Source organism: Octodon degus, unplaced genomic scaffold (assembly GCF_000260255.1).
Source record: "Octodon degus isolate 3935 unplaced genomic scaffold, OctDeg1.0 scaffold00004, whole genome shotgun sequence".
In the NCBI taxonomy this organism is placed as follows: domain Eukaryota; kingdom Metazoa; phylum Chordata; class Mammalia; order Rodentia; family Octodontidae; genus Octodon; species Octodon degus.
Window position 1 is genome coordinate 24,323,985 of NW_004524580.1, and position 13,047 is coordinate 24,337,031.

The window sequence follows — 13,047 nt, forward strand, 5'->3', positions numbered from 1 at the left end:
GAGCACTTTCACCAATGTACTTGTCTACAATAGAACTAGAAACAACCTTTAAGAAATTGCAGTCCAGCTGGCTAGCAACAGCTCGTGCCAAGAGTGTTTTTCCTGTGCCTGGCAGTCCATATAACAAACAGCCTTTTGGAGGTATAATTCCCACACGCTGGAATAATTCTGGGTTTGTGAGAGGTAGTTCTATTACCTCTCTTAGTTCTTGAATCTGCTCTGACAGCCCTCCGATCTCAGAAAAAGACACATTCCCAGGGTCCTCATGAGACATATTATAAACCAACGGGTCCACTTCTCTCGGCAAGTATCGCATGATAGTTAGCGTAGTCATATCCAAAGCAACTCTTGTTCCTGGCTTGAGCTTACGTTTGTCAAGCTGTCAGCGACAACCCACAACATATCTTGGTCCATTTGTAGCTTTAACAATAAATTTTTCTTCAGTTAACTGTTTAAGCACTTCACCCACAATCTGCCCAACATTTTGTAGGGCCTTCAGATCATTTTCAGACTTTTCATACTGCTTGGTAAGTTCTTTTAATTGTTCCCTTAACTCCTTCAGACGGCCGTTGATCTCGTGCTCCAGCAGCTTCTTGCGGTAGTCCTGGAGCGCCTTATCTCTAGAGTCCGCCATGATGAGAAGCCGTCGCTCATAGGGCCGTATCTCTACATCTAAAACTGAACGTGAATGGCCGAGCCGCTGTCTCGATCTTTTGTCCACCCTTGCCCACTTTACTACTGTATTATTCGGTCGTGACTGCCTTCTTGAGAGCCTTGGAAACGAGTAACAGACTTTTGGGAAATGAGTGTTTTCTTATTTAAAATAAACAAGAGAGTCCTCCTGACTCTCAACCTCGATGTGCAAAGACCTCCCCCAATACTGTAAGATGGAATACTTTGCGTTTCTTACCTTCAGAAAAGGTCAAGAACCCAAAATTAATGGTAAATCTCCAAATCAATGTTCTTAAACAGGGAGCAATTTCAACTCACTTTCTGTTAATTTCAGAATAAGCATTGGATCCAGCCCCAGTTTTTCAAACGAGGGACCCTCTGTCTCAGAGCGGAAAGCTATTTGGCTCAGGTGTGAGCGACTCTTCATTCGGGATGAAAAAGTTGTCTTCTGGTGAACTTTCATGCTGCGGCTCAAAATTTTTTCCTGCACAAGTGGAAAAGTTTAAAATAATTTTTTAATCTAACAAAGGGATTGTTGTGTTAGAATAGTGCTCATGCATAGAAATGTCATCTGCAACCATTGACATTAGTATTAAACAAGTAAACCAAGCTCTTAGGCTTAAGAGAATGTGTTTAGTTTTCATTTTCTTGAAATGATAAATTTTTTTTAAAAAAATTAACCTTTATTATAGTGCATCTCACAAATAGGATAATATCCTTCTGGCTTTATTTTCACAATTTTGTCTTGCCCAAAAGGCAGGTAAAACTTGGAGGTTCCGAGGGTTGGCTCTGTACAATGGACATCTAGAGAGGAAATGGACCTTCACAGAATGGTGTGCGCATGCGTGCGTGCGTGCGTGCGTGTGTGTGTGTGTGTACTGTATGTGTTTCTGATCTCATTTGTATTTTCTCAATTTAACTTCGGGTTAAATTCAACAAAGCTACACAACACATATGAAAAGCCATCACACAGTAGCATTTCTAGATAATTTCTTCATTCTAATCAGGGCGAAGAAAGTCCTGTAAATCAACCTTTATCTCTGGGAGGAAAGGAAGTTAATTTCCTGAAATGTGAACCCGTCATGCAGGCTACAATCATTTAAACAGTGCAATTAACTCTGAGAGACCTGTAGGAAGTGTTAGCTTCAGTACCGACTTAAGTTTTGTACAAAATAATTCTAAATAATTCCACTTTTACCACGTTTTCCTTGCCAAGTCCTGGCCCCAGTACACACACAGACACTGTCTTGTCCAAAAGCTCAGCAACTGAGCAGTTCTTGAAGGCTGCACTATGATCTCAGGGAAGCCTTGCACACCGCTGCCGTCACCACCACCCTCTCACTAGCCAAGGTGAGTGTGCCTCGTCTCCTGTCTTTGCAGGCTGCTGTTACTATAGTTCATCAGCTTTGAGATCCCATTTATTGTAATACATTACTACTTTATGCATGGCTACCGACATGGCACTGCGCCTATGTAAGTGAGATCCAATTTTCGAATCATCAAAGTAGAGTACTTGGTGGTTGCTATACTGGGTTGCTAATGGGTTATCTGTCTTCTCTGCTGGGTGGTGACCTTTGCAGTTCCCTGCTGTGTGCTGAAGGTCGCTGTGACCTTTCTTTGCCTTCACACTGTCTCTCCAGAACAGCATGGGCCACATACCACGTGCATCAACACCTGATACCATGTCATAATCTATAGAAGCTTGTGAGCGCGATGAGTAAGAGGATATGATTAGAACATTAATTTATAATTCTTTTTATAAAGCCTTACCTTTTCCTTTGCTGCAATTTCATTTTCTTTATAAAGAAAGAGATCTTGGAAGAAGATCTTATAGGGCCTGTCCTTTTTGGTCGTGTCATCCTTTGCATTATCTGCAAGAAAGAGAGATCGGGTTTTCCTCAGTTGGGTAGAAGGAGAAGGCTCTTGGCAGCCAGGGGAGACAGTGGGGTGCAGGGTGATGGAGGAGGGAGGATGCAGACAGGTTTTGCCTCCCCAAGTGGAACTGGAGATGCAGGCCTTGGAACTTCGGGGCTAGAGCAATTGTCTTTCCCACGGAACCAAATAGAGTGTTCAGTGCTTCATGGGTGAATGATTTGACAAAGAGGCTTTTGTGAAAATAGTAGGCTCCTATTCTGAGACATAAAGACACTCCTTTTTCTCATCACTGCAAATGCGCTGAGCAGTGTGTTTGTACTTCATCCCCCTTCACAGCAGTGCACACAGCCACCGCCTTCAAGGGAGCCTTAGTCCAAACCAGAGAGGGGTTTTTGTTGTTGTTGTTTTTGTTTTGTTTTGTTTTGTTTGATGGAACTGGGGATTGAACTCAGGCCCTTGCATGTGCCAAGGAAGTGCTTATTCTACTGAGCCATCTCCCTGGCCCTGGAACCAGAGAGTCTTAATAAGAAAGTCAATGTTAACAATGCTGGTGAGGATGCTGAGAAACTAGATCTTCACTACAGCTGGTGGGGCGGGATATAGCATGGTGCAGCCACTTAGGAAGGCAAAGTGACTCCTTTAAAAGTTGTAGGCTGGAAAGTGCAAGGACCTGGGTTCCATCCTGGGTTCTGCCCCCCCAAAAAAGTTGTACAGCTGGCCAAATAGCAGGTTAAAACTCCTGCAAGCAGGCACAGGGACTGGTGGTTCTATCCCCAGGCCTGCCATGCCAGCCCAGCCGTCCCCCACCCCGGGGCATGCTGAGACAGCAATTGAGACTGGGCATGGTGGTGCATGCCTGAAATCCCAGCTCTTGGGAGGCTGTATACAGGCGGATCACTATAAGTCCAATCTAGTAGCGAGACCCTGAACACTCTGTAGACCCATCCCTAAAATTTAAAAAAAAAAAAGTTGCATATAGGGTTGCCGTAGACCTCAGCGATTCTACTGTAAGGTATACACCCTAAGCAAAGAAAACACAATGAAACAACTTGAGTATCCATCAGCTGATGAATGAAACACAGAATGTGGTACAGCAAGTTGGTTCTGTTTGTAAGTCTGGCAAAGTGAGCCTCACACACTGCTGACACAAATATAAGTGTGTACTGCTTTGCACTTCCGAGCAGCCCCCTCCACTTCACTTTTCCTCTGTGTGTGTGTGTGTGTGTGTGTGTGTGTGTGTGTATGTGTGTGTGGAACTAGGAATTGAACTCAGGCCCTTGTGCTTGCCAGGCAAGCACTTATTCTACTGCGCTATCTCCCCAGCCCCCCACTTTTCCTCTTACTTCCGGACACCCTTGGCTCTGATGAAGCACGGTACTACTGTACACTGTCACCCTGTGCAGTAGGCGCACAGCAGTGCAACTGTGACAATGTCTGCCAGACATGTTAGCTACTTCTGAGATTTTTTTTAAAGTAAAAAAATAATTTCAATTTTTTAATAATAAATTTTTCTCTGTAACACGTGGGCTAGTCAATCTGACATCCTTTTCCCTAATAGCCTAACACTGAGTAAAAGTGAAAAGTAGGTGATAAGGTGAAAGAAAACTTCTTGAGAAAAGCATCCTTTCTAATAGGCAATGCATTTTACAAACTCAAAGCATTGTCTTACATTTATTTAAAATACAAATGGCATGCCTTTATTAGTTCATTTTTTAAAAAATATTCATTTTAGTGAGAAAAAAAGATAGAATAGCAATGATGCTGTTTAAAACAGGTTAGTAGGACAGCTACAATAATTAATACATTGCATATTGTTGTCTTTGTAGTAGTTATTCAGAGGACAAGATGCAGATACAATATCTTGTCTAGACAATACTGGTACCCACCTTTTTTCTCATTGAACTAAGAGAAAGTAGCTGTATATCTTTTTTGTTTTGTTTTATTTTTGTTTTTGTGGTACCGGGGATTGAACTCAGGACCCTACACTTGCCAGGCAGGCACTTATTCTACTGAGCTATCTCCCCGGCCCTGGTAGCTGTATATCTATCCTAATTATCTTGTACATACATACATATATATATATATATTTTTCCTACTTCTGAGATTTGTTCATGACTATGAATCTTTGTAACACAAGGTCCATTCCTATCTGCGACAGTTTGCAACTCACATAGTTGTAAGTCAAGGACTTATACCCACTGCTGTATACCCATTCAATGCACTATTACCCAGCCACAAAAAGCGAGAAGTATGATAGATTATAAAATGGAAATGTTCTGTGAAGTGAGAGAAGCTAGCAACAAAGGGCCACACAAGGGGGCCGCTCCTTGTGTACGAAAGGACCAGAATCGGCACATCATGGAGACAGTTCAGTGAGTGCTCAGGGCTGGAGGAACAGGGGCAGGAGTGCTCAGGGTTTCTTTCTGAAGCGATGAGAATATTCTAAAACCATCTGAGGTGATGGTAGCACATACCTGTGAATACACTAAAAACCGTGGACTTGTGCACTTCATAAAAAAAGGCCAGTTGTCAACAAGAGTGACAAGTGAGTTGTATTTCTGCATAGATGCTTTTGTTTCTAGTCATTCATTACATCTGAAATGACAAAAGTGTTTCCTTCTCTCCCTAATGTATCCCTTGTTTTCTAAAACTGAATGGTGTGGTGGTAGAGTGTTTATTTATTTATTTATTTATTGTATTTAGGACAGGGGCTACAGGGTCTCACTACATAGATCAGACTCGTAGTAATCTTCCTGTTTACAGCTTCCCAAGCGCTGGGATAGAAGCGTGCACCACCACGCCCAGGAGAAACCTTTAAAGACCAATAGCTAAGTCCAGGAATCCTGGGAAAGATGCCTGAGTGCTATGACAAACAGAAACACTGCAATGACACCCAGGATTTGGAGACAGATTGATTTACCGTAAGACGGGCACTGGCTGGGAATCGACTGTTGCTCAAAATGGTCAGCCCTGATCTCTGCTGGTCTAGGGCTGACATGGGCTAAGCAAGCAGGAGTACAGAGGCGCAGCTCTCGGCTGCCTTCAATCAGTTCTTACAGTGTGCATCGCAGTGACCTGCTGTTTTGGGAGACAGAAGCAACTGGGACTGCAATAGGAACTGTTACCTGGGCAGCCAAGGAGCTGAAGCACACTGGCTGAGAGGTGGGGTATATTCTGCTACAGGAGGACATGTTCCCCACCCAGAATCCCATATTCTCCCTCCACCTGCACCTCACCAAAAAGACTCCAAGTCTCCTGAACAGGCTGGGGCCATTACTCTGGTTCCCCCTAGAGATTTTTGTCTAAGTGACGAAACAGCATCAGTACTGAAATACCTTAGCTTCGCAGGGTGGTGCCTGCTTGCCTGTCACCCCAGCACTCTAGGAGGCTGAGGTGGGAAGACTGCAACTTTGTTCCCAGCTAGGGCAATTGAACAAACTTGCAAGACCCTCTCTCAAAAACTTTTTTCAAAGGAGCTCAGCCCAGGCATATTTCTCAGTGGCACAGTACCTTCTGGGCAAGCACAAGGTCCTGGTACCCCCTCTCAAACAAACCCCACAAAAAATTAAAAATAAAAAAGGAGCTGGAGATGTAGCTCAGTACAAAGGCTCTGAGCTTGATCCCCAGTACTGCAAAGCACTGGAATATTTTTTACTGTCTCCAGTGGTAGTAATGTGGAACCAGGGCAAGGAATTAGTGGACTGGATCACAAAGGCTGCCTGGTAAGTGGCCCGTGCCCAGGGATTCAGCTGGGGAAACAGGAGTGGCTGGGATTACAGAAATCTTAGAGATTCTATTTTGGTAGGCCATGGGTTTAAGAGAGAAAGTTGCAAAGTAAACATGACAAGAGAATCAAGTGTCCTCAGATCCACGTAGGAGGAGCTGACCAACTTGCTGAGTGGCTCTGTGGTTCAGTAGGGGAGGGAAATCCTTAAGATTGAAGATTATGTGGAGTGTAGCTGGTCCAGCTGGTGGAGGGCTAAGCCGGTAGGGAGCTCTCCTGCTGGACGGCACAATGCCTGGCCAGAGCAGAAGGGCACACAGTTGGGCCCTGAAGCCCGGTGAGGTTCAGACATTCAGGTCTTCTGATAAATGGATGAGAGTGGAGGCAGCAAGGGTGGAGCCAAACAGCAGGGCTGGGAGACAGCATGACTATGGGGGAGCCAAGCTAACAGCAGGGGGTGACAGAGGTTGAGGACCCAAAGGAACCTGGGGCTGATGGCTCTGGTGCTTAGTTTCATGTGGGAACTTGGCTGGGCCAGAGGGTGCCTGGGTTGAATGCAGTTTCTGGGTGTCTGTGAGGGTGTTTCTGGACGCCTGAGGATTTAAACTGGTGGACTTGGGAAGTCAACTTCCCTTCCCAGGGCAGGAAGGCCTCTCACCATCCATGAGGGCCCAGGTAGAACGGGCCACCAAAGGAAGAACGTGTCCCTCCCTTTTCATGTCTCTGAGCAGGGAAATCTCATCTCATCTTCTCTTATGCCCGCACTAGCACTGCCAGCATGGGCTTCCCTGGTTCTGGGCCCTTCGATTTGGACTGGATTACACAACCAGCTTGCTCTCATGGCTGGCAGGTGGCCTGCCGTGGGACTCAGGCTCCATAACCACGCGAGCCAATTCCTCATACTAAACCTCATTCCTACTGATTCTGTTTTTCTGGAGCACGATGCCTAAAACAGTGACACCGGCAGAGTCTGTGGACCTGTGTTCTCTGTTGCCACTGTTAGGCTGGCATGGGCCCCAGACATCTGAGCATGAGCCACTCCTGTCCTCTGCACACGAGTCACTGGCAGGCTGACCACTCTGCCCAACTGGCCCTCTCTTACCCAAGAGAACCCTACAACCGGAGACTGCACCCACCCCAATGCTTTAATTCCCTAGTTAAAACATCCACTGACCAAATTTAAGTATCCTGGGACTGATGCCATGACATTTTTCTCTATCCAAGTCCAAATCCAAGTTTGTTTAACTTATAGAGCAATGGGGGAGGGGACCTAAACTTCTGAGCACCAAGACTATTGGTTTCCTTTGGCTGTTGCAATAAATTACCACAAAAGTGGTGTATGTCTCTTTCCAGTTACTCTTAAGAGAATACCTGCATTTGGGTGACCCTAAGTCCAGAATGATCTTGTCCTAAGATCTTTATCTAGATTTTTTATCTACCAAGACATTTTTTTTTTTTCAAGCAGAAGACGGCATACGAGATGTTGCGGCGTGACTGGAGTTCAGACGTGTGCTCTTCCGATCTGTTCACCAAACATTTTTTTTTTTTTCAAGCAAGGGCAGGCTCACAGGCTCCAGGGGTGAGAACATGATGCTGAGCGCTTGTGGGGCCACCATTCAGGCACAGTGCCGGGGCTCTAGAATTATAAGCTCACTGCAAACACTCGCGCTCTCCATATATTAGTTTCCTATTCACTTGGAGCAGGGACCACTGTTACATATTACCACAGGCAGGTAGCTTACGGCAGCAGAAATCCCTTCCCTCACAGTTCTGGAGGCTGCAAATCCAAAATCAAGGTGTTGGCTGCACTGCATTTGTAGAGGCCCTGAGGGACAATCTAGTCCCGGCTTTCTCTCAGCTTCCTGTGCCTGCCAGAAATTCCTGTAATTCCTTGGGTCATAGATGCGTCACCCCAATCTCTGCCTCCATCTTCATACATCTGAACCTCGAGCTTCCTCTATGTTCTCTTACCAAGATATTGGTTGTTCAGTTTAGGGCATACCCTAAATTCAAGGTGACCGCTCTCAAGATCCTTAGCGTAACTGCTTCTGAAAATATCCCTTTTCTAAAGAAGTTCACAACTGCAGGCTCTGGGTGGACATAGCTGAGGGCCCACATTCACCCTGTCCCACCAGTGTGCACCACAGTCTACCCCCAGCCACAACCTCCTGCACCTCCACACTTGTCCTGCTGCTCTTGGATAAGCTGACGCTGGGCCTGGCCTCTCTCAGGCGCCCTAGTCTAGCAATGAGGGTTCTTCTGAGTTCCCCAGTGACTGACTACTCTAACCCCACCGCCTCTCACCATTGCACATTTCCCTGGGCTGCCATGCGAATCCGTGCCGTTACTAATTCCCCACTGCAGGTGGAGCCTTCCTGTTCCCCTGCCTCAGTCTACCAGTTTCCCTGAGCTGCTGCAACTAATTGCCCAAACCCAAGCAGCTTAAAATCATGTGCATGCAGCCTCTTATCCTTGTGGAACTCAGAAGTCTGGAGCAAGACATAAAATCAAGAACTCAGCAGGGTTGTCTTCCTTTTGGGGCCACATGGAGATTCTTTTACAGCCTTTAAAGGTTACCCATATCCCTTGGCTTGTGGCCCCTTCCCCCTCTTCAGAGTGCATCACCTAGCCTCTACTTCCATTATCATGGTCCCTGCTCTGTTCCAGGCCCTCCCACCTCTCTCCTGGGGACACCACCAGACCCACTGGGCCCACCAGAGAGGCCAGGATTGCCTTCCCATCTCCAGGTTCTTCACCTGGTCGCCTTAGCAAAGTCCATCCTGACACAGAAGATAATCTTCTCGCAGGTGCCAGGGGTTTGAAGCAGACATGTTTGAGGGATTTTATTCTGTCTGCCACACCCCCACTACCTGTCTTCTTAGCTTTGTCCTTTACTGGCCCTAATTCTTTCACCCATCTGTTCCAGTACAGGCACTGATGCTACACTGTGAACAATCTTGGGGACCTTGTGTGGAGGTGAGGTGGTGTGTGTGTGTACTGGTAACAGATAATAAAAATATGCAGTAGGCAATTTTATAACCTGTTATAAGCTAACAGTTCTGTAGGGAAAATAAGGCAGGAGACAGAGGGGCTGGGGTGAGCCTTTTCAAGAGAGTGGTGGGTAGACTCCATTGGGAGTCTGCAGGCTAACCAAGTGGCTATCTGGGGTAAGCTGGTCTGGCAGTGCTGAGTCAGCGTAAAGGCGGGGTGGGGGCGGGACTTGCCTGCTGTGTGCTCAAGAGAATGCAAAGAGTCCCCGTAGCTGGAATGCGGTGAACGAGGGGCAGCAGTGGAGAGGCAGGCTGGCCAGTGTCCACAGCCTTGTTTCTCTTGGAAACCCTGACTACAACAGAGACGCTGTGCACTGCTGATTTGGAGCTTATTTACAATTAAACTGTAGAGCAGAATCTTCTCTACAGGTAGTTTATAGTCTTTGTACTTTACATTATGACGTCAAGTCCTCCTTCGCTATCAGAGGCTCCGTGGAGTCTAACAGCACTGAGCACAAAGGAGAGCTCAACCATTGATTTCTTCTTACCTTCAAAATTTGCTCCAGCCTGCAAATACTGTGATGACATCTTGCCTCCTGGCCCTGTCCAAAAAAAGGAAGCACATTTAAAAAACTTCGGTAAATATTGTATAAAGAAGCTAAATTCAAAGCCTTTCTGGCTTTGCAAACAGTACACATGCAAACTATTTGACCCAGCAATTCCAGTTCTCGAAATTTATCTTAAAAAAAAAAAAGACATGAAGGACAACAATGTTTTTTAGTACCATTTAATAAACAGAGAGTTGATTAAATAATGATGGTTTCTGGATAAGAGATATTTCATTAGGCCCTAAAATAATGCTACTGTCACTATTTATCTGTCTATCATATACTGTAAGGTTTTTTTAAACAACTATTTTGAGAGTAGAAATAATGTGATAAAAAATGAACGCAAGGGCCTAGAGTAAGGCTCAGAGGCATAAGTGCCCGGCAAGGTCAAGGCCTGGAGCTTGACCCCCGGTACAAAAGCAAACAAACAGAAAACAAAACAAACAAACAAACAAAAATAAAACAAACAAAGCATACAAAAAACAAGAGTTGTTTAAAAAGGTGTTCACCAAACATTAGTAGTATTTACCTGATTTGGCTCAACCTCTCGCTATAGCTGTAAAATTTGAGGAATTGCCAAAACAACAGCCAGTTATTTACCAAGATAAAGAAGATAAAAATGGACTAATTTTTAAATTCCAAGTGAATTCAGGAAAAACGCATGATGAGCCTCATGGTTTGGATGTTGTGTCTCTTCCAAAGGACCCTGTATCAAGGCTTGGTCCTCAAGGGGGAGCTATTGAGAAGCGGGGACCACCTTACAAGCTGGGGCATGGTGGGAAAGCTTTAGGTCACTGGAGTGTTCCTAGGAGACCACGTGACCCGGTCTTTTTTGCTTCCTCTCCTTTTGCTTCCTGGCCATGAGGTGGGCAACTTTCCTCCACAACTCACTCCCTCTTTAATGTGTTGTCCCACCACAGGCTGGTAGCAGTGGAGCCCGCTGAACCTGCACTGGAACCACCACAACCATGAGCCAAACTGGGCTTTTCTCTTTTACTTGACTACCTTAGGTGTTTTGTTATAGTGACAGAACACTGAGAAAATGTTCAGTGGAATTGACTTTTATCAGACAGCAGTGACTTCTGTCAAACAAAATATCAAATTTTTGACTACAGAAAGGATTTCCCTCTGCTTATGTGCTGCTCAGAGGCAGGGCCTCACTTACCTCACCCTGATTCTGGCCCACAGATGCCTTCAGCACTAAACGTGCTCAACTGCTGAGCTACACCTCCAACCCATTTTTAATTCTCTTTTTTACCTTCTCTTCCTTTTCTTTTCTCCTCTTGCTCTCCCTCATTTCCTCCCTCTTTTTTGGGGGGGGGTGGTTGTTGTTCTTGTTTGTTTGTTTTTGGATAGGGTCTCACTGTGTAGCCCAAGCTGGCCTTAAGCCTATAATCCTTCTGCGTCAGGCTTCCAAGTATATTACAGATATATATCACCACAACCAGTTAGATCTTACTTTTATTTAAAATGTTGACATCTTGTTCATCCTAGACATGTTGTATTACTTTTCCTTTTCTAGAATGTGAATTAAAATATTGGTTATTTTTATTCCTGAGTTTATGCCTGTCCACCAATTTTTTTTTCTTTGCCTGAGGCAAGTACCTCCCTTGTTACTCTAATTCTTATTCTGATTTCTTTATTTTGGACCTATCACTAAGATTTATCAAAGACCTAGTGTAACTTATTTTTTTGGCAGAACCAGGTATTGAACTCAGGCCCTTGCGCTTGCCAGGGAAATGCTTATTCCACTGAGCCATCTCCCCGGCCCCCCTCGGGGAACTTTTATGAGAAGAATTATAAAAATATATGCATGTTGGGGGGAAAGGATTGAAGAGTTTATATAAAAAGTTACACCCATGACAGGAACAAAGAAATAACACATTTGTTATAGTTTGTGTCTAGTTGTCCCCCCAAAGCCTCATGCAGTCATGGGGTGGACTTCTAGAGTTTGTGATTAACTCATGATCCACCAGGATTATGGGTGTGAGGGCTGCTGGGATTATGGGTGTGAGTGCTACACCCAGCAGATTGCCTGAATTCAGCATAAGGGAGACAGACTTGCTCTCTGTTGCTGCCACTCCTCCATTTTGCGCTCTGCTCTTTGTTGCCACCATGAAAGGTTTCTGTCTGCCATGTATTGCTCTGCTTTGGAGCTAATTGAGTATGGACTGAAACTTCTATGAGCTGTGAGCTAAATAAACCTCTCCTTCCTTCATTTTGGGTGTTGGGTATTTTGTCCCAGCAATGAGAGAAGAGGAACTGAGACAGCATTGTATGTTAGGCTGGCTGTTTAAATTTATTTCTCAGTAAATTGTGTATTCAAAATGGTTAGGATAGATATATAGCAATATTCTTTTAATTCAATGAATAGAGGGATTTGTTCTAATAGTGTTTGTAAATAGGATATCATGTCTGCATCTTGTACAACAAATAGCCACTAGGAAGACAGTATGCAATGTGTTAATTATTGGAACTGTCCTACCAATTTGATTTGAAACTGTCTCATTGCTATTTATTTCTCAATAAAATTATGGGGGAAAAAGATTTCATATAAAACAAAACAAAGAACCATGTTTAAGACCTAAATATTCCAGCAAAACATCAGGTGACTACGAACATGGACTGAGGAGTGAAGAAGCCTGCCTTTGAAACTTGGTCTGCATTTACAGATGATTAAGCAAGGTTAGATGAGTAAGCAAATATTAAAAATTTTTATTGGTACCTACTATGTGTTAGGCACTGTTCTAAGTATGGGAGAAAAATTCTTCAAAAAAGATAAGACTAAAAGCCCTAGTCTTCATGGATTCTCCTGCCTCAGCCCTCCAGAATGCTAGGATTGTCGGCTGCACCTCTACTCCTAGCTAAGATTGAAGTTTTATAATGTCCAATCCTAAAGATCTAGAATGACTCTTAACTAAATTTACCAATAGCCAGGCAAGGTGGTGTACACCGGTAATCCCAACACTCGGAGGCTGAGGAAGGAAGATCTTCATGGGTTCAAGGCCAGCCTGAGCTATGTAATGAGATCCTGTCTCAAACAAAGAAAACCACCTAACAAGCAAACAAACAAAAAATCGGGCTGTCCTAACAACACCGACTACCAAATACTATTACAAGCAGTCCATGTCTGGTTTTCACAATCTTTTGTACAACGAGTGAAATGCATTTCCAGATT

At 44.5% G+C, this 13,047-nt stretch overlaps 1 protein-coding gene and 1 pseudogene across 1 annotated transcript in view; both read right to left on the reverse strand.

Annotated features, from left to right (window-relative positions):
* LOC105742310 overlaps positions 1–787 on the reverse strand; it is a 1,296-nt pseudogene extending 509 nt beyond the window's left edge.
* Ccdc38 (coiled-coil domain containing 38) overlaps positions 1–13,047 on the reverse strand; it is a 48,546-nt gene that overhangs the window by 33,460 nt on the left and 2,039 nt on the right. Inside the window, exons 2-4 of the mRNA XM_023716534.1 lie at positions 9,810–9,863; positions 2,443–2,543; positions 991–1,156 (exon numbers count right to left, since the gene is read on the reverse strand). Coding sequence (XP_023572302.1) covers positions 991–1,156; positions 2,443–2,543; positions 9,810–9,849 — 307 coding nt within the window. The 5' untranslated portion in view covers positions 9,850–9,863. The remainder of the gene's footprint in view (positions 1–990; positions 1,157–2,442; positions 2,544–9,809; positions 9,864–13,047) is intronic.